Source organism: Nomascus leucogenys, chromosome 10 (genome assembly GCF_006542625.1).
Source record: "Nomascus leucogenys isolate Asia chromosome 10, Asia_NLE_v1, whole genome shotgun sequence".
NCBI lineage: Eukaryota > Metazoa > Chordata > Mammalia > Primates > Hylobatidae > Nomascus > Nomascus leucogenys.
Genome location: NC_044390.1, coordinates 53,866,981 through 53,887,881, shown reverse-complemented (window position 1 = coordinate 53,887,881; position 20,901 = coordinate 53,866,981). Strand labels below are relative to the sequence as shown.

The window sequence follows — 20,901 nt, the reverse complement described above, 5'->3', positions numbered from 1 at the left end:
GCTGGGCATGGTGGCGCATGCCTGTAATCTCAGCTACTTGGGAGGCTGAGGCAGGAGAATTGCTTGAACCCAGGAGGCAGAGGTTGCAGTGAGCCAAGATCACGCCATTGCACTCCAGCCTAGGCAACAAGAGCGAAACTCCGTCTCAAAAAATAAGGGAGGGATTATTAATAATAACTCGGCAGGGCGTGGTGGCTCACGCCTGTAATCCCAGCACTTTGGGAGGCCGAGGCAGGTGGATCACCTGAGGTCAGGAGTTCAAGACCAGCTTGACCAACATGGTGAAACCCTGTCTCTACTACATACAAAACATGAGCCGGGTGTGGTGGTGAGCACCTGTGATTCCAGCTACTCGGGAGGCTGAGGCAGGAGAATCGCTTGAACCCGGGAGGCGAAGGTTGCAGTAAACCGAGATCACGCCACTGTACCCCAGCCTGGGCGACAGTGAGACTCCGTCTCAAATAATAATAATACTAATAATAATACTAATAATAAATAATAACCCCACTTCCAGCGATGCTATGCGACTTCAGACCACTCATGTGCAAAGGTCTTAAGTAAATACCAAGCCGCCATCCTGGTGAGACGTCAGCGGTCTGGTTTCGGGCGGGCGGGGTTGGGGGGGTCGAGGGCATTTAAGCTTCTGGAAGTCGCTTCTGCAAAGGGCCCGGTGGATTTAGGGACTTGGGAGAGATCCGCCGCCTCATTGGCTTCAGGACCTGCCGGTCATCACGGCGGTTTAGCCAACCAAGTCCCTCAGGGGGCGGGCTGTGACCTGGGCCGAGTTTCCACCCGCCTCGCCACTGCTTAGCCCCCGGCTGCTCCTGGGGTAATGGCTGGTGTTGTGATTAGGGGTCCAGTCTCTGGAGTGGGTTTGGGCTCGACCACTTGTAATCGAGCTGAAAAAACCGCTCTCTGAGCTTCACTTTCCTCCAGTGTAAAACAGGGGCCAGGCACCGTGGCTCACGCCTGTACTCCCAGAACTTTGGGAGGCCGAGGCGAGTGGATCACCTGAGGTCAGGAGTTCAAGATCAGCCTGGCCAACACGGTGAAACCCTGTCTCTACTAAAAATACAAAAATTAGCCGGGCGTGGTGGCGGGTGTCTGTAATCTCAGCTACTCAGGAGGCTGAGGCAGAAGAATCGCTTGAACCCGGGAGGCTGAGGCTGCAGTGAACCGAGATTGCGCCACTGCACTCCAGCTTGGGCAACAGAGCAAGACACTGTCTCAAAAAAAAAAAAAAAAAAAAAAAAAAAACAGTGTGAAACAGGGATGCCTCCCAGGTGCCAAATCTAATAATAAAGCCACAGGAGTTATGACACTGTGCCATCGCCCCAGAATACACAAACAGGACATTGGTAAAGAATCTGGAGCCCCCAGAAGAGATGGGATTTGTCTAACACAGGGTTTCCCAATCTTGGCCCTAATGACATTTGGGGTTGGCTTATTCTTTGCTGTGGGGTCTGTCCTTTGCATTTCAGGGTGATGAGCAGAGTTCCTGGCCTCCATCCACTAGAAGCCAGCAACACCCATGCACCCCCCAAAATGGCGATCAAAAATGTCTCCAGAAGTTGCCAATGGACGCAATTGCCCCCCTGGTCTAAACTAAGGATGGAGCTCACAAACCGGTGGGGAAAGGACAGAACCGAAGGAAAGATTTCATCCCTCCTCCTGTAAGACACAGGAACCACAGATAGGACTAGATATACATGGATCAGAATAAAATGTAGGCGAGGTGCAGGGGATCACGCCTGTAATCCTAGCACTTTGGGAGGCTGAGGCGGGTGGATCACGAGGTCAGGAGTTCAAAACCAGCCTGGCCAAGATGTGAAACCCCGTCTCTACTAAAAATACAAAAATTAGCTGGGCGTACTGGCAGGCGCCTGTAATCCCAGCTACTCGGGTGGTTGAGGCAGGAGAATTGCTTGAACCCGGGGGGCAGAGGTTGCAGTGAGCTGAGATCGTGCCACTGCACCCCAGCCTGGGCGACAGAGTGAGACTCCGTCTCAAAAAGCAAACAAACAAACAAAAAACAAAAACAAAAACAAAACCCAAAAATCTAAAAGACAGATTTGGTGGTTTCAAAAGAAAAGTCTTCTTGACAAAGGTGACCCTAAACCAAGCTGAAAGATATAGCATGGGGATAGTAAAAGGTCCTAACTTGCTAGGTGGGGTTGGATGAGTCGAATTCAATGAACCAGTGGGTGGCAGGCATTCAACACACAGCCTGGAAAACAGTGGGCACTCAATTATGGCAGCTCTAATTCCATGCAGCACCCACTGATCTTCACCTAAACCTCGGTTGGATCTCTTCCGGCCAGGGAAAGGCTCATCTCGTTTTTCTTGAGGAGTATCGCCTTGTTGCCCAGGTGGAGTGCAGTGGTACGATCTCAGCTGACCGCAACCTCCACCTCCTGGGTTCAAGCGATTCTCCCGCCTCAGGCTCCCCGAGTAGCTGGGACTACACGCGCGAGCCACCATTCCTGGCTCGTCTTTGTTTTTTGTTTTGTTTTGTTTATTTTTTTTTTAGATGGAGTCTCGCTCTGTCGCCCAGGCTGGAGTGCAGTGGCATGATCTCGGCTCACTGCAACCTCTGCCTCCCAGGTTCACGCCATTCTCCTCCCTCAGCCTCCCGAGTAGCTGGGACTACAGGCGCCTGCCACCACGACCGGCCAATTTTTTGTATTTTTACTAGAGACGGGGTTTCACTGTGTTAGCCAGGATGGTCTCGATCTCCTGACCTCGTAATCCCCCCGCCTCGGCCTCCCAAAGTGCTAGGATTACAGGCGTGAGCCACCGCGCCTTGCCCGTCTTTGCATTTTTAAATAGAGACGGGGTTTCACCATTTTGGCCAAGCTGTTCTCGAACTCCTGTCCTCAGGTGATCCTCCCACCTCGGCCTCCCAAAGTGCTTAGCCTCCCAAAGTGCTGATTACAGGCGTGAGCCACCACGTCCGGCCGGGCTCACCTTTTGATAAGTTGCCTCCTGCCCTGGGGGATACCGTCCAAGGAGCCTCAGCCTTCTGAGGTGCGAGGGGAAATTCAGGAAGCTAACGTGGACCCCGGACATTGTCGAAGTCGATCCTGAGCGCGAGGCACCAGCCTGAGCCCAGTCTGCAGACGGGAAAACTGAGGCTCCAGGCGGTGAACACCCTGCCCTGTGGTCACCCAGCACAGGTCCGGAGACTCCGATTGTCACTTCTGTTTATTGAGTTACAAGTTGAGATGTGCAGGATCGGTGGCGCCAGCCCCCCCATCCCTCCCCCCTTGGGCAAAAATAGCTCCCAGCGCCGAGGAATGGTGGGTAGGGAGGGTCTCGGGTAACGGGATGGGGCCCCGAGGGTCCCTGTGGGGCTCGTGGGTCCCAGGATCAAGCACGGCTGACACGGAAGACAGAGAGCGGGGTGGGGGGCCTGCCTTGGCCGTGGTGTTGGGGGGAAGGTGAGGGAGAGCTTCTGTACAAGGCCATCTTCCGCGAGGGTCCCGGCTGCGGCCCCGAAACGCCGATGGGCCCCGCGGGACGGAAGCAGAGAGCGGAGTGTCCGCTGGGCTCCCTCGGATGCCACGCCCCGCCCAGGCAGCCTGGGGGCGTCTCCCTGACCTGGCCCCGCCCACCGGAGCGAACGGCCCGCCCAGGTGGTCTGCGCTGCAGACCCGGCGCAGGCTACGGCCTCCTCCTGCTGCGGCTGTGCTCACCAAGCGATGCCCCGCCGGCCCAGCGGCTACTTCTTGTCTTCTGGAGGCGCCAGCAGTGGCTCGGGCAGAGCCTTGGGCGAGGGCTCGGGCTCCCACAGCAGGAATTCGTGGAGCAGCGTGTTGACCGTCTCGGGGCATTCCAGCATCACCATGTGGCTGCCCTCGTCGATGAGCTTCAGGAATGCCAGGAGCAGGATCTGCAGAAGACGCTGGGCTCAAGGTAGGCGGGGACAGGAGGGTGGAGCGAGAGGCCAGGCTTCCCTGGGACTCCGCCATCCACATATGGCCCGCAGCATCCAAAAGGCCCTCCTCCCATCTACCCTGCATCTCTCCACTTCCACTCAAGGGGGAGCTGGAGGATGGCCTGTAGCCCTGCTGGAGCCCAACTAGTATTCAGGCATCCAGCATTTATTAAGTGTCTACAGTATGCCCGGAGAAGGATTTTCTTTTTTTTTTTTTTTTTTTTTTTGGGGGGGGGTAGACGGAGTCTTGCTCTGTCACCCAGGCTGGAGTGCAGTGGCGCAATCTCGGCTCACTCCAACCTCCGCCTCCCGGGTTCAAGCGATTCTCTTGCCTCAGCCTCCCAAGTAGCTGTGATTACAGGCACGCGCCACCACACCCGGCTAATTTTTGTATTTTTAGTAGAGACGGGGTTTCGCCGTGTTGGTCAGGCTGATCTCCAACTCCTGACCTCAGGTGATCTGCCCGCCTCGGTCTCCCAAAGTGTTGGGATTACAGGCGTGAGCCACCGCGCCTGGCCTGGAGGAGGATTTTGTCAACTTCGACTCTACCAACATTAGGAGCTTGATCATTCTTTGCTGGGGGGCGGGGGGGGCGGGGCGGGAAAGGGGCGGGTAGCTGGGGTGGGGGCTGCTATCCTGTGCATTTGTAGGGTGTTGAGCAGCATCCCTGGCCTCCACCCACCAGATGCCGGTAGTACCCCCTCCCCCTCAGTCGTGACACTTAAAAATGTCTCCATGCATTTCCACGTGTTCCTTGGGGGCAGAATCCTCCTTAGTTAAGAACCACCAGTCTAGAGCTATACTTTAATGGTTTTTGGTTTTTTTTTTTTTTTTTTAGAAACGGGGTCTTGCTCTGTCGCCCAGGCTGCAGTGCAGTGGTGCGAGCATGGCTCACCACAGCCTTGAACTCCTGGGTTCAAGCGATCCGCCCCACTCAGCCTCCCAAGTTGCAACGATTATCGGCGTGAACCACCTCGCCGGGCTAGTATCCAGGGCTATTGTAAGTGCTAAGGATCCCCAGACCCTTTCTAATCTGAACTCGCTAAATAGAGTTTCTTTTTTTTTCTTTTTCTTTTTTTGAGACGGAGTCTCGCTGTCGCCCAGGCTGGAGTGCAGTGGCGCGATGTCGGCTCACTACAGGCTCCGCCCCCCGGGGTTCACGCCATTCTCCTGCCTCAGCCTCCCAAGTAGCTGGGACTACAGGCGCCTGCCACCACGCCCGGCTAATTTTTTGTATTTTTAGTACAGACGGGGTTTCACTGTGTTAGCCTGGATGGTCTCGATCTCCTGACCTCGTGATCCGCCCGCTTCGGCCTCCCAAAGTGCTGGGATTACAGGCGTAAGCCACTGCGCCCGGCCTAGAGTTTGTAATCTAAAGATCCCCTGGTGCCCGTCTCCTATAATTATATAGGTCACCGGTCTCTTATACAAATCCTCCACTGTGAGGAGAGCCTTCTTACAGCGGCGGGGACAGTGCATAATTGCTAACACCTGTCCAGGGCAGCCCTGCTTTCTAGATTCTACTTTTGATGCCAGACCTAATGCTCCTGTTTGCCTGGGGTCAGAACAAGATACAGCATCTAGAGACCACGCCCACCCAGCAGCCACGCCCCCTCGGGAAGAAAGCACGCCCACCAAGCGCTACCACGCCCCCCGCAGAGGCCACGCCCCTCCCGGGCTGCACCCTGGGGATTTGTAGCTGTGGCGCCCCAGGTGCCCGCCTCTACCTCGGCCATGCGCTGGTCTTCCTCCACGGGCACAAACTTATCGTGCATGCCGTGGACAAGCAGGACAGGCACGGTGAGCTCGGCGTGGTAGACCTCGTCGCCCTCGGGCCAGTACTGGCCGCTCATCATGGCCCGGAGTACGAAGGATGACACGTTGAAAGCGTTGCCCTCCTTTAACAGCTGCTTCTCCTTGGCTCCTTGGCGGGCGAAGCCGGCCCTGGTGGTGGTGGAGGCGCTGCTAGAACCCCTTATGCCAGCCCGGCTGCCGCGGGGTGCCCCCGATGCCAGCCCTAGTCCCAGCGGTACGGTTCCCCCTCCCATCCAACTCGAGCAGATGCCTGGGTTCGCCAGGGCCAGGATCACCGTCTTTGGGGTGGGGGCACTCACTTGAGGAAGCTCCAGGCCAGGCAGGGCGACAAGCAGTGCAGGACGCAGGTGGGCATATTGAAGATTGAGCAGAAGCTGGGCTCCAGCGCCGTAGGGCCCCCGCCATTGATCATGATCACCTTGTGCACTAGGTCTGGGTACTCATGTGCCAGGAACGTGCAGAAAGAGACACTGCCCGGAACGGGTGGGGTGATGGGAGGATTGAAGGGAGGCGATCAGCAGGATACAAACAGTGACCATTTTGTTTTGTTTTGTTTTTGTTTTTGTTTTTGTTTGAGACAGAGTTTTACTCTGCCGCCCAGGCTGGAGTGCAGTGGCTCGATCTTAGCTCACTGCAACCTCTGCCTCCCAGGTTCAAGCGATTCTCCTGCCTCAGTCTCCCGAATAGCTGGGATTGCAGGGGCACACCACCACACCCAGGTAATTTTTGTATTTTTAGTAGAGATGGGGTTTCACCATGTTGGTGGGGCTGGTCTCGAATTCCTGACCTCAAGTGATCCATCCGCCTTGGCCTCCCAAAGTGCTGGGATTACAGGCATGAGCCACTGCGTCCAGCCTGATTTGTTTTTGTTTTTGAGACAGAGTCTCACTCTGTCGCCCAGGTTGGAGTACAGTGATGCAATCTCAGCTCACTGCAACCTCTGCCTCCTGGGTTCAACTGATTCTCCTGCCTCAGCCTCCCGAGTAGCTGGGAGTACAGGCATGCACCACCACACCTGGCTAATTTTTGTATTTTTTTAGTAGACACAGGGTTTCAGCATGTTGCTCTGGCTGGTCGAGAACTCCTGACCTCAAGTGATCCACCCACCTTGGCTTCCCAAAGTGTTGGGATTACAGGCATGAGCCACTGGGACTGGCCTGTTTTGTTTTTGAGACAAGATTTTGCTGTCGCCTAGGCTGGAGTGGTGCAGTGGCGTAATTATAGCTCCCTGTAGCCTTGACTTCCTGGGCTCAAGAGATCCTCCCACCTCAGCCTTCTGAATAGCTGGGACTACAGGCATGTGCCACCATGCTCAGCTAATTAAAAAAAATTTTTTTTTATAAAGACAGGGTCTCCTTATGTTGCCCAGGCTGGTCTTGAACTCCTGGGCTCAAATGATCCTCTGGCCTTAGCCTCCCAAAATGCTGGGATTACAGGCGTGAGCTGTGACACCTGGCCTGGTGAGGGGGTTCATGTCCTCCCCTTACCCAGAAGGCAGGTCCTTGGAAGCCAAGATTCTTCCCCTGGGGTCCATGGATACCTGAAGGGGTGAGGGATGGGTGTGGCCTCTCAAATACTGTGAAAGTGTGAGATTGAGTGTTGAGGATGGAACTTATTTTGAAGAGAATCTGGATCCAGAAGTTTCACCAGACTTTTAATTTTTAAAAATTTTTGTAGAGATGGGGGTCTCACTATGTTGCCCAGGCTGGTCTTGAACTCCTGGGCTCAAGTGATCCTTCCAAAGTGTTGAGATTATAGATATGAGCCACTGTGCCCGGCCCTCATCAGATTCTTCAAGCCACCATGACCCAAAAGCAGTAAGAATTACTCATCAGCAAGTGTTAGGCAAACAATCTGATTAAACAAATGCTTCCAGCTGCCCTGGATAGGTCACTGTTTCCTACTGTCCCTTCCCTTTCAGGATATTCTGCCACCTGCCTCTGGGCATGACATATCTGTCTTCCTTATACAAGATGGAAGGGTACCACCTGAGGAGCCCCCAAAGCTCAGCTCCTCATTCCTAACAAAAGCAGGGGTCAGCAAACTATGTATGGCCTGTGGGCTAGTCATTTGCTTTTGTAAATACAGTTTACACTTTTGGAGATTTGAAAAATGTTTCCTAAATAAGGGGTTTCTTTGTTGTTGTTGTTTTTGAGATGGAGTCCTGCTCTGTCGCCCAGGCTGGAGCACAGTGGCACGATCTCAGCTCACTGCAACCTCCGCCTCCCAAGTTCAAACGATTCTCCTGCCTCAGCCTCCCGAGTAGCTGGGATTACAGGCACCCGCCACTATGCCCGGCTAATTTTTGTATTTTTAGTAGAGATGGAGTTTCACCGTGTTAGTCAGGCTGGTCTTGAACTCCCGACCTCAGGTGATCTGCCCACCTCGGCCTCCCAAAGTGCTGGGATTAGAGGCGTGAGCCACCGTGCTTGGCCAAAAAATGTTTCCTAAATAAAGTTTTATCAGAAGTTCCAACAGTGACTGTATGGCCTGCAAACCCAAAATATTCGCTATCTGACCCTTTAAGGAAATGTTTGCCAGCCCCTGCTGTAATGAGGAAAGGATACAGACAGGAGTCAGGCAGACCTGATTGTGTCAGGGACTTCCTGTATGCCTTTGGGCAGGTTGCTTCACCTCTCTGAGCTTCAGCCTCCACATTCTTGAAGTTGTAAATGTGCTGACCTCATAGCACTGTTATGGGGTCATGGGAACTATTGTAGGTGGGTGTTTTTTGGTTGTTGTTGTTTTTTTCTCAAGACAGAGTCTTGCCCTGTCACTCAGGCTGGAGTGCAATGGTGTGATCTCGGCTCACTGCAACCTCCACCTCATGGGTTCGAATGATTATCCTTCCTCAGCCTCCCAAGTAGCTGGGATTACAGGTGCCTGCCACCACACCCAGCTAATTTTTGTATTTTTAGTAGAGACGGGGTTTCACCATTTTGGCCGGGCTGGTCTTGAACTCCTGACCTTGTGATCCCCCTGCCTCGGCCTCCCAAAGTGCTGGGATTACAGGTGTGAGCCACTGTGCCCAGCAGGTGGGTGCTCATTTAATTAGAGGAATCATTTCTCATAAGCATCAACTTTTGAGTATGTTATATAAAGAAATATAAACAAACAAGAGCTGTTACCTCTCAGTCTAGATTCCTTTCTTTTAGATACTTATGTAACTTCTTTGTTTTCTTTTCTTTTTTTTTACTTTTTAATTTTTTGTAGAGATGAGATCTTGCTTATGTTGCCCAGGTTGGTCTTGAACTCCTCAGCTATAGCAGTCCTCCCTTCTCAGCCTCCCAAAGTGTTGGGATTATAGGTGTAAGCCACCACACCTGGCCACTTATTTATTTTTCTTTTTTTTTCTTTTTTTTTTTTTTTTTTTGAGACGGAGTTTCGCTCTGTCACCCAGGCTGGAGTGCAGTGGCACAATCTTGGCTCACTGCAAGCTCCACCTCCTGGGTTCACGCCATTCTCCTGCCTCAGCCTCCTGAGTAGCTGGGATTACAGGCGCCTGCTGCCACGCCTGGCTAATTTTTTTTTGTATTTCTTAAAAAGAGATTTTTAATCTCTTTTTAATCTTTTAATAGCTAATTTTTTGTCTTTTAAGTACAGACAGGGTTTCACTGTGTTAGCCAGGATGGTCTTGATCTCCTGACCTCGTGATCTGCCTGCCTTGGCCTCCCAAATTGCTGGGATTACAGGTGTGAGCCACCATGCCCAGCCTCTTTTTCTTGTCTAATTGTATAGGCTAGAATCTCTAAAACAGTGGTGCTCAACTTGCCTGGCTGTTCCAATCTTGCCTTTCTTCCTGGATAAAGGAGAGAATGAGGACACTTGGTAGTGGTAAAGCCCTGGGGACCAAGCCTTCCATGGAAGGGTTCTTGGTAAGTTTTAGGTTGTATTACCTGCCCTTTAAGCAGGAGTGAATTACAGTAACCCATGCCTTTGTAAATGCCTTGAATTTACAGGATTCCAATGAGCCCTTCCTGAATGCACAGTGTTCTCCAGGGCAGTTGATTTTTGAACTTAGTCTAAGGCAGTGGTTCTCAGCCAGGGGTAATTCTGCCCACCAGGGCATGTTTGGCAACTACTGAAGACATTTTTGACTGTCATGATCAACACTAGATTGTGTAGTTGCATCAAGTGGGCAGAAGCAAAGGATTCTGCTAAACATCCTACAGCCCCTCACAGAAAAAAAAATAACCAGGCCAAAAATGTTAGTGCTGGGATTGAAGAACACTGCTTTTTTTTTTTTTTTTTTGGCAGAGTCTCACTCTGTTGCTCGGCTTACTGCAACCTCTGCCTCCCAGGTTCAAGTGATTCTCCTGCCTCACACTCCCAAGTAGCTGGGATTACAGGCACATGCCATCATGCCTGGCTAATTTTTTGTACTTTTAGTAGAGACAGGGTTTCACCATGTTGGCCAAGTTGGTGTTGAACTCCTGACCTCAAGTGATCTGCCTGCTTTGGCTTCCTAAAGTGCTAGGATTACAGGCGTGAGACACTGCACCTGGCCTGACAAACACTGCTTTAGAACAATGTGAAATAATATCAGTGATGACGGAAATCCCTGTCTGATTACATATGTTAATGGGAGTTTTCAGCCCGCTATAGTGGCTCATGCCTGTTACCCCACCACATCGGGAGGCCAAGGAGGGAGGATGGCTTGAGCCCAGGAGTTCAAGACCAGCCTGGGCAACATAATGAGACCCCTCATCTCTATATAATTTTTTTTAAACTTGAGAATTGGCCTGGTGCGTTGGCTCACGCCTGTAATCCCAGCACTTTGGGAGGCCGAGGAGGGCGAATCACGAGGTCGGGAGATCAAGACCATCCTGGCTAACACGGTGAAACCCTGTCTGTACTTAAAAGACAAAAAATTAGCCGGGCGTAGTGGCGGGTGCCTGTAGTCCCAGCTACTCGGGAGGCTGAGGCAGGAGAATGGCATGAACCCAGGAGGTGGAGCTTGCAGTGAGCCGGGATCACGCCACTGCACTCCAGCCTGGGTGACAGAGTGAGACTCTGTCTCAAAAAAAAAATTAAGGCTGAGCACAATGACTCACACCTGTAGACCCAGCACTTTGGGAGGCTGAGGTGCGAGGATCACTTGAGCCCAGGAGTTAAAGAACATCTTGGGCGACATAGTGAAATGCCATCTCTATTTAAAAGAAAAAAAAAAAGTTTAAAAAGTGTAAAAATTAAATTGAAAAATGGGATTTTTTTCAAGGAAAAAAATTAGGATTTTTGTTTGCTTTCTTTTGTTTTAAGAGATAAGGTTTTGCCATGTTGTCCAAGCTCATCTCCAATGATCCATCCACAAAGTGCTGGGATTACAAGTGTGCACCACTATACCTGGTGGCCCTTTTTTTTTTTTTTTTTGTGATGGAGTCTCCTTCTGTTGCTCAGGCTGGAGTGCAGTGGCGCAATATGATCTTGGCTCACTGCAAGCTCCGTCTCGTGTGTTCACGCCATTCTCCTGCCTCAGCCTCCCCAGTAGCTGGGACTATAGGTGCCTACCACCACACCTGGCTAATTTTTTGTATTTTTAGTAGAGACAGGGTTTCACCGTGTTAGCCAGGATGGTCTCGATCTTCTGACCTCGTGATCCGCCCGCCTCGGCCTCCCAAAGTGCTGGGATTACAGACGTGAGCCACCGCGCCCGGACTTTTTTTTTTTTCTTTTTTAAAGAGAGACAGGGTCTTGCCATGTTGCCCAGGCTGGAGTGCAGTGGTGTGATCACAGTTCACTGCAGCCTGGACCTCCCAGACTCAAGCAATCTCCTGCTTCAGCCCTTAAGTAGGTGGAACTATATGCGTGCACCTCCTCACCTAGCTAATTTTTGTATTTTTTGTAGAGCTAGGGGGTCTCCCTATGTTGCCCAGGCTGGTCTCGAACTCCTTGCCTCAAGATATCCTCCCGCCTTGGCCCCCGAAAGCACTGGGATTACAGGTGTCAGCGGCATCTTGGAGTCTCCCTCTGTCGCCCAGGCTGGAGTGCAGTGGCACAATCTCGGCTCACTGCAACCTCCACCTCCTCGGTTCAAGTGATTCTCCTGCCTCAGCCTCCCGAGTAGCTGGGACTACAGGCGCCCGCCACCACGTCTGGCTAATTTTTGTATTTTTGGTAGAGACGGGGTTTCACCACCTTGGCCAGACTGTTCCTGAACTCCCAACCTCAGGTGATCCGCCTGCCTCGGTCTCCCAAAGTGCTGGGATTACAGGCGTGAGCCACGGGGCTCAGCCAAAAACTCAGTATTTGGTGACTGTCAGTCCCTGCTGATCCCATCCCTCACCCCCACCCCACATGCCAGGGTTCACTTACCCGTAGGAATGGCCAATGAGCACGTTTCGCTTCTTGGCATAGCGCTTGAAGATTGCTCGCATGTCCTCAGCCAGCGCATAGAAGGTGTAGGCTGCGGCCACCTGGGGCGCAGAACTGGCCCCGTGGCCGGCCAGGTCAGGAGCCACCACCTCATAGCCTAGGCGCACAAAGAAGTCCAGCTGCTCCTTCCAGATGGCCAAGGAACCGCCGACACCATGGATGAAAAAGAGCACCACGTCGGCCTGGGCGCCTTTGCAGCTGGTGATGCGCTTCTCACAGTCAATATGGATGGTCCTCTTGGGGCGCCTGGCTCGCCGCCGCCGCCCACCACTGCCACTGCCGCTGCCGCTGCCTGCGCTGCCGGGGGCCGAGCGGCCATCGCTGCCCGCCGGATCTGCCAGCTCCACCTCCAGGGCGGCCGGCGGCTCCCCAGAGCCATTCTGCCCGTGCAGGAGGTCGGCTCGAGGGGCTCGGCCCAGGTTTTCCACCAGCAACCGCCCATTGCGGTACACGGTGATCCGGCGCTGACAGCGGACCAAGCCGGAGAGGTCCCCCTGGGCTGCATCCGAGGATGCGGATGATGGTGGAGGTGGGGCAGCGGCCGGGGCCGGTCCTGCATGCTTCACCCGCAGCACGCGGCCGGGCTTGACCTCTACAAAGGTGTAGCCATCGCTGGACTCGACGCTCTCCAGTGGCCCCACGGCGTTGGGGGGCGTGCCCAGCAGGCAACAGAAGATACCTTCGGTCACCCCGGTCAGCATGGTGTGTCCTGTGAGTGGGGACAGCAGCCAGTTCAGGTGCTGTCTCAATGAGAAACCTCCACCGAGCAGCAGGCACTCCCTGAGCCTTGGGAGAACGGTTTTAGACTCCCGTTTGGGGAGCACCAGATCAAGTGAGCCACAGCACTGAGATTTTTTTGTGTGTGTGTGTGTGTGTGTGTGTGTGTGTGTGTGTGTGTGTGTGTGTTTGAGACAGTCTCGCTTTGTCATCCAGGCTGGAGTGCAGTGGCAGGATTTCAGCTTACTGCAACCTCCCACTTCTGGGTTCAAACGATTCTCCCCCTCAGCCTCCTGAGTAGCTGGGATTACAGGCAGGCGCCACTATGTCTAGCTAATTTTTGTATTTTTTGTAGAGATGGGGTTTCACCATGTTGGCCAGGCTGGTCTTGAACTCCTGACCTCAAATTTTCCTCCTGCTTCGGCCTCCCAAAGTGCTGGGATTACAGGTGTGAGCCACTGTGCACTCACATGTTTTGTCTGGGCAGTGCCTTTGTGGTAGTCACCTTCCTGGGCCACCCTAGTCTATCCTCAGAGAGAAAGACTTGGCTATGGCTTACCCCACAGGGTGTCCACAGGGAAGGTCGTGGTGTCTTGTGGGGGGACGTTCCTGGAGAAGGGGACATTGTGGCAAATGTGGACCAGCCGGAAGACACCCCCTCCCCCCAGCTGGAGTTTATACCATTTATGGCCTCCTAACTCATTCATTCAGGTATATACTAACTCATTCATTCAAGTATACACTAACTCATTCATTCAGGCATACACTAACTCACTAACTCATCCAGGTATGCACTCACTAACTCACATATCCCCAGGGCCTCCTAAGGCATCTAAAATGTGCAAACCTTTGGTGAGCCCCCAGTGAGGCTCCTGGCTCTGAATTTGACTCCTGAAAGGTGAGGCCCTAGGAGAGGGGGATGGGGACTGAGCCACAGAAAGCCTTGCTCAGCTTCCCTAGACCGGGGTGAGCCGGGGTCTGTTTCATAGAGGGCCAAGCTGAGGCCCAGACACTCTGAGAGGAAGCTAGACTCTGAACTTCCTCCTTGGCACCCTGGATTCTGGGGATCTGCTATACAAGTCCCCGGAGGTGGAGAAGAGGATGGGAGAGGCAAGGCCCTGGCTGGGGGCCTCCAAGCCTCCATCCCACTCCTTCGGCCACCCCCGCCCCCGTGTCCATGGCAACCACAGGCGGTTACATAACCTAAGGGGGGATACCCGAGCAGTGCACCCCCATTGTCTAGGTGTCTAGGGCCTGGAGATGGGGCCAACTGCCTGCCTGCCCCCTACCCCAGGTTGGGCGCCGCTAAGGTAACGCACGCCTGAGACTGAGCCCGCAGTGGCCCCAGACATACTGGAGGGGAAGCAGGCCATGCCCCCCACCTCGAGTGGTGCCCTAATCCCGGATTGCGGAGGGCAACGCACAGGCGCCACCCCAGCCCCGCTTCCCCGCCCCCGGCCCCCGCCTTCCAGGTGTTCGTCATCCCTGCAACGGGGTCGAGCCCACTGGGGCTCCGTGGCTTCCTAGGGGCCCAAACGCGGGGTTAGTGGACACCACTCCTCCGAAGTGGAGGCCCCGGGGCTTCGATATCTCCTTTTGGGGCCCGCTCCCTGCTCACCTCATCGAGGGCCGCGGGGCCCGGGTCGGGGCGGAGGGGTCCCAGGCGGAGAAGCCAGCGTCCGCCTGCTGGCGCCGTTTACATGGTGGCGCGGGGTCAGGCCGGGTGCGTCTACGCGGGCGGGCACCTGCCCCTGGCGGTCAGCGCAGGGGCATCCCGCGGCCGCCGAAACAGCCGGCCCTTTAAGTTCCTCCCCCGAGTAGGCGGAGCCACGTGCCGACGGGCGGGCACTTCGGCCTATCGCAGCTGCGGACTGACCTGGCCTAGTTAGGAGCCCAATCAGAGGCGGCAATTCTGTAGTGGAGGCGGGCTCTGGGAGCAACAGCCCCGCCCCTTTTGGGGGTTCACCGAGGTTGGGGGAAGGATAGGGCCTGGCTCAAGGCGGAGAAAGCGGTTGCAGTCTAGGGTCTGCGGGACGCCTGGGAGTGTGCGGCCGGGGCCCTCTCTCTGCAAATGGGTCTCCCAAGCCTCTGCCCCCCAGCCCCTGCCTCCCAATTGCCCTGTTCCTCTCCAAACGAGGCCCCCATACTCTTCTCTCTGTATTGACCTTTCCGTTCTAGAAGCAGAGACTCCAAGATCTTTTTCCAATCTCCGGTGGGGAAACTGAGGCTCATAAAGGGCACAAGAGCATAAATCAAGCAAGCAGCAAAGCTGGGACTTGAACCCAAGGCTGTGTGATTCCAAGCCCTGGGAACCATTATTTGCTAACCTCCCCCACCCCCCCCTGCCCCCCCTTTTTTTTTTGGTAGGGACGAGGCCTCGATATGTTGCCCAGACTGGTCTCGAACTCTGGGCATCAAGCAATCCTGTCGCCTACGGCCTCCCAAAGGGCTGAGATCACTGGCGTGAGCCATCGTGACAGGCTTCTCTAAAGCTTTCAAGGAAAGTCTTGGAGCTGTGGGTAATTAGAGAGTTTGAATTTCATAATCAGCTGATTTAACCTATGGCTGCCATGGTTCTGAGGAGGGCTGATAGCAAGAGGCAGGCATCCCAGCTCTGTGGTACCGGCGGGGCCATGGTAGGCCCTCAGGAGAGCTCAGGTCTCAAATCCAGCCTCTGCCCTTTGCTGATGTGTGACCTTGGGCAAGTTACTTCACTTTCCTGAGCCTCCGTTTATTTCTCTATGAAATTAATCCTCTCATAAGTTTGCTACGCAGGTAAAGCACTCATCATAGTGTCATGCATATAACAAATGCTCCATATATTATGGGCATTATTATAGTGGTGATGTTTTGCTAAACGATGCTACAGGTAGGATGGGCTTTGGAGGACGAGGGGTTAAATGCTCCTTGCTGCTTGGCCACTCCCATCCCCTGGAATTTGCTGCCAGAGCTGGATTCCGTCCAGACACCTACTCTTGTCCACTAAGGGCACTTCTGGGAGACTATCCAGTTTATTCATTTAGCAAACACCTCTCTGTATGAACCCCAAGCTGGCACTTGTAGGGATACAGCCCCAGGCCCCTGGCCCTTGAGGAGCCCTTGAACTTGGGGGCTCCTTGACTCCTTTTTTTTTTTTGAGAAAGGCTCTCACTCCGTTGCCCAGGCTGGAGTGCATTGGCGCTGTCCTTGCTCACTACAGCCCGGATCTCCTGGGTTCAGGGAATCCTCCCACCTCACCTTCGAGTACTTGAGACTATAGGTGTTTGCTACCATGTCCCCAGGCTGGTCTCAAACTCCTGGCCCCAAGGGATCCTCCCTCCTCAGCCTCCCAAAATGCTGGAATTACAGGCATGAGCCACACCTCACTCAGCCCTTGGGAGGCGAGGAAAGGATTTTTAAAGGGCGGATAGGGGAACACCAGGCAGAGAGGAGGGTGTGGCTGAAATGTAAGATGGTGTGTGTAGAGGGTGTTGCATGCCTGATGGAAGGGCTGAGCAGGTTTTACCTGGGGAAATGGGGAGCCAAGGATAGTGTGTGAGTAGGGGAGGGGTTCAGATCTGAGTATCAGAAAATTTTTCTTCCTTTTTTTTTTTGGTTCTAACAACAGAGGAAAATTCTTCTAGGGCCCGAAATGGGGGCAAGATTGCCAAAGACAAACTTGCAATCCATGAGTTTACAGATTGAGAAAGCCCAGAGAGGCGCAGGGACCACCCCAAGGACACCCAGCGAACTTGAACTCAGGCCTCCTCGGCTTCCTGCCAAGAGGCGGAGACTTGGCTGCAGCCAGGACAAGCTGCCAGCCAGGACAAGCTGCCAGCCAGGACAAGCTGCCAGCCAGCTGTGTGCCATCTGCCCAGCTCCTGCTGGGGGTGGGAAGACCAACCAGCCGCTTCCCGCAGCTGCCACCAGCTGCGCCCGGCCACCGCGGGGCACCCTCTGCCGGTCAACAGCAGAGATAACTACAGCTCAGCTCCCAGCTGACCGCGGGAGATAATGCCTTGTGCGCACGCGCGTGCTGAGAAGGCGCCATTCGCCGGCTACCTGTTGGTTTGTATGAAGAACAACCCTGTGCCCCGCGGATGTAGACTGGCGCCCCTCTGTTGCGCAGGCGCAGAACTACAACTTCAGGGTTTTCCCCAACGGCCTGTTTTTGCACGTTAGGAGAAACTACATTTCCCATAATTCTTTGTTCCAGGGCTGAGGCGCCTCTGGGCTCCGGAATCGCCCGCGGCCGTGACTGCCGGACCCACTGCGGACATGGCTGTCTTGACTGGATCCCTGTTGGGCCCCACGAGTAGGTCGGCAGCGTTGCTGGGTGGCAGGTAAGTCCTCAGGGGGACCCTTCCCCAAATCTGGGAATAAGGGCGGCTTCGGAGGCTGGCGCTACTGTTCACTGCCCGCGTGACCTGCCCGTGCCTTGCGCATTTTGCAGCCAGGCTCTGTCTCCAGGAGCCGAGGCTCAGAGAGGTTGAGCGCCGAGGTCACCCAGCGCCCCGTCTGACCTTTCTCGCCGTCCTTCTACCCACGCAGGTGGCTCCAGCCCCGGGCCTGGCTGGGGTTCCCGGACGCCTGGGGCCTCCCCACCCCCCAGCAGGCCCGGGGCAAGGCTCGCGGGAACGAGTATCAGCCGAGCAACATCAAACGCAAGAACAAGCACGGCTGGGTCCGGCGTCTGAGCACGCCCGCCGGCGTCCAGGTCATCCTTCGCCGAATGCTCAAGGGCCGTAAGTCGCTGAGCCATTGAGGATCGCGACGCAGTCGGCGGGACCCCCACGGAAGCATCGCCCTCGCTTCGGACCTTGCCTGGCGCTATTTTTGCAGGGAGCTGGGGAGCAGGAACGCCTCGGACCTGAGTGCTCTCCATATTGTGGGGTTGAAGTCCGGATGGGAGCTTGCCAAGTCCCTTTTTAGGCTTTTGAATTAGGAAGCATTTCGAACCTGCGCAACAGATCAAAGAACAGTACAACGAACATCCGTGTACCCAGTACACAGCCCTGACTACCGATTACCTACAATCCGTCCCTGCCCCATCCTCAGTTCTTCTGAAGCTGATCTCAGGCATCGGATTATTTCTTCTGTAAATATTTCAGAATGTATCTCTCCAAGATGAGAGCTCATTAAAAGATAATTACAAAGCTTATTACATCCAAAAGAATTATCAATAATTTTGAAATATTATTAAACGTGTAATAAATGTTCAAAGTTCCACTTGCCTTATATGTGTCATAACTGTTTTTTTTTTTTTTTTTGAGACAGAGTTTCCCTTTTGTTGCCCAGGTTGGAGTGCAATGGGGCGATCTCGGCTCATTAAAACCTCCGCCTTGTGCGTTCAAGCGATTCTCCTGCCTCAGCCTCCCGAGTAGCTGGGATTACAGGCATGTGCCACCATGCCCGGCTAATTTTGTATTTTTCGTAGAGAGGGGTTTCTCCATGTTGGTCAGGTTGGTCTCAAACTCCCGACCTCAGGTGATCCACCTGCCTTGGCCTCTCAAAAAGTGCTGGGATTACAGGCGTGAGCCACTGCGCCTGGCCTAATTTTTGTGTTTTTAGTAGAGACGGGATTTCAGCATGTGGACCAGGCTGGTCTCAAACTCCTGACCTCAGGTAATGATCCACCCGCCTCAGCCTCCCAAAGTGCTGGGATTACAGGCGTGAGCCACTGTGCCTGCCTTTTTTTTTTTTTTTTTTTTGAGACGGAGTTTCATTCTTATTGCCCAGGCAGGCTAGAGTGCAATGGTGCAATCTCGGCTCATTGCAACCTCTGCCTCCTGGGTTCAAGCGATTCTCATGACTCAGCCTCCCGAGTATGAGATTACAGGCATGTGCCACCACGCCCGGCTAATTTTGTATTTTTAGTAGAGATGGGGTTTCTCCATGTTGGTCAGGCTGGTCTCAAGGTCCCGACCTCAGGTGATCTGCCCTTCTCTGCCTCCCCAAATTCTGGGATTACAGGCATGAGCCACTGCGCCCACAGTTTTTTTTTTTTTTTTTCTGATACAGAGTCTCGCTCTGTCCCCCAGGCTGGAGTGCAGTGGTAAGATCTCGGCTCACTGCAAACTCCCTCTCCCGCGTTCAAGCAATCTCCTGCCTCAGCCTCCAGAATAGCTGGGATTATAGGCGCCCACCACCACACCTGGCTAATTTTTGTATTTTTAGTAGAGACAGGGTTTCAGCCATGTTGGCCAGGCTGGTCTCGAACTCCAGACCTCAGGTGATCTGCCTGCCTTGGCCTCCCAAAGTGCTGGGATTACAGGTGTGAGCTGTCATGCCCAGCCTGTGTCATAGATTTTATAGGTCTAGGAAGGCTGGTGGAAAGCTGTATGTGTGTGGGGGGGTGTTTTTGAAACAGGGTCTCACTGTGTCGCCCAGGCTGGAGTGCAGTTGTCGGATCCCTGCTCACTGCAACCTCCACCTCCTGGGTTCGAGCAATTCTGGTGCCTCAGCCTCCCGAATAGCTGGGATTACAGGCGCGTGCCACCATGCCCAGCTAATTTATGTATTTTTAGTAGAGGGGAGTTTCACCATGTTGGCCAGGCTGGTCTCGAACCCCAGCCTGTAAGGAGTTTGAATCTTCCACCTGCCCCTTGGGGATGTTTGATTTTGAGCAAGAATTTAACACTGTGAGGTGCATTTGTCGCCCATAAAATGCAGTGCTGGTTTCTCCTCTGCTCTGTTGCTGTTGGAGTAATAATACTTACTTAAGTAGCTTCCACTTAGCAACTTCACTGTGCAATTGCTATGTGCTGGGTGCCCATTCTTTACCCTGGAAGTCAGGAAGGCAGTTTGGACACAGAGGTGTCAGGGCTGGGAGGGGTATTGTGAGGGCTGTAGGACCTCAGTGAAGGTACCTGACTTGCCTTTTTGAAGATTGCAGTCAGGGAAGTCTTGGAGGAAATGGCAAGGTCTGGGAGAGCCCAGACACAGAAGGAATTGGTTAGAGGTGAGGACACAGGTGGGCAATGAAGACCGCAGGTGCCCATAAATGGGGTCAAGGAGGTGGGATTGAATACTAGGGAGTTACGGGAGGTGTTTGAGCAAGACGGTCTTGAGGAGGAGATAGGGAGTGTTATGGTTCTTATCTTCTAGGGCTGCTTTAAAAATGTAATAAACACAAGAAGATGCCGGCACGATGGCTCCCAGAACTTTGGGAAGCCAAGTCTGGAGGATTGCTTGAGGCCAGAAGTTCGAGACCAGCTTGGGAAACATATCAAGACCCCCTGTGTCTTTTTTTTTTTTTTTCTTTTGAGACGGAGTTTAGCTCTTGTTGCCCAGGCTGGACTGCAGTGGCTTAATCTCGGCTGACTGACACCTCCGCCTTCTGGTTTTAAGCGATTCTCCTGTCTCAGCCTCTCGAGTAGCTGGGATTATGGGCGCCCGCCACCACGCCCGGCTAATTTTTGTATTTTAGTAGAGATGGGGTTTCACCATGTTGGCCAGGCTGGTCTCGAACTCCTGACCTCATGATACGCCTGCTTCGGCTTCCCAAAGTGCTGGGATTAGAGGCGTGACCCACCGTGCCCCGCTTTTTTTTTTTTTTTTTTTTTTTGAGACAGAGTCTTGCTCTGGCGCCCAGGCTGGAGTGCAGAGGCGCGATCTGGGCTCACTGCAAGCTCCGCCTCACTCACGGGTTCACGCCGTTGTCCTGCCTCGGCCTCCTGAGTAGCTGGGACTACAGGCGCCCACCACCACGCCCGGCTAATATTTTGTATTTTTAGTAGAGATGTGGTTTCACCGTGTTAGCCAGGACGGTCTCGCTCTCCTGACCTCGTGATCTGCCCGCGTCGGCCTCCCAAAGTGCTGGGATTACAGGCATGAGCCACTGCGCCCGGCCGGCTTTTTATTTCATTTTATTTTTGAGACTGATTTTCTCTCTTGTTGCCCAGGCTGGAGTGCAATGGCGTGATCTCGGCTCACTGCAACCTCCGCCTCCCGGGTTCAAGTGATTCTCCTGCCTCAGCCTCCCAAGTAGCTGGAATTACAGGCGCAGAGATGGGGTTTCACCATGTTGGCCAGGCTGGTCTCGAACTCCTGACCTCAGGCGATCTACCCGCCTCGGCCTC

At 53.9% G+C, this 20,901-nt stretch overlaps 2 protein-coding genes across 2 annotated transcripts; one reads left to right on the top strand and one right to left on the bottom strand.

The window, feature by feature from the left end:
- Nucleotides 1–3,186: 3,186 nt before the first annotated feature.
- On the bottom strand, nucleotides 3,187–14,691 carry ABHD8 (abhydrolase domain containing 8). The gene is made up of 5 exons (XM_003275803.2): nucleotides 14,460–14,691; nucleotides 12,065–12,833; nucleotides 6,052–6,222; nucleotides 5,665–5,881; nucleotides 3,187–3,892 (listed from the first exon to the last, which is right to left on the bottom strand). The coding sequence occupies exons 2-5, from the start codon at nucleotides 12,823–12,825 to the stop codon at nucleotides 3,722–3,724; spliced, it is 1,320 nt and encodes a 439-aa protein (XP_003275851.2). The 5' UTR covers nucleotides 12,826–12,833; nucleotides 14,460–14,691; the 3' UTR covers nucleotides 3,187–3,721.
- Nucleotides 14,692–16,938: 2,247 nt separating this feature from the next.
- Nucleotides 16,939–18,054, top strand: MRPL34 (mitochondrial ribosomal protein L34). The gene is made up of 2 exons (XM_030820484.1): nucleotides 16,939–17,163; nucleotides 17,372–18,054. Exons 1-2 carry the CDS (start codon nucleotides 17,099–17,101, stop codon nucleotides 17,583–17,585), a joined length of 279 nt encoding a protein of 92 aa, XP_030676344.1. The 5' UTR covers nucleotides 16,939–17,098; the 3' UTR covers nucleotides 17,586–18,054.
- The last annotated feature ends 2,847 nt before the right edge of the window (nucleotides 18,055–20,901 follow it).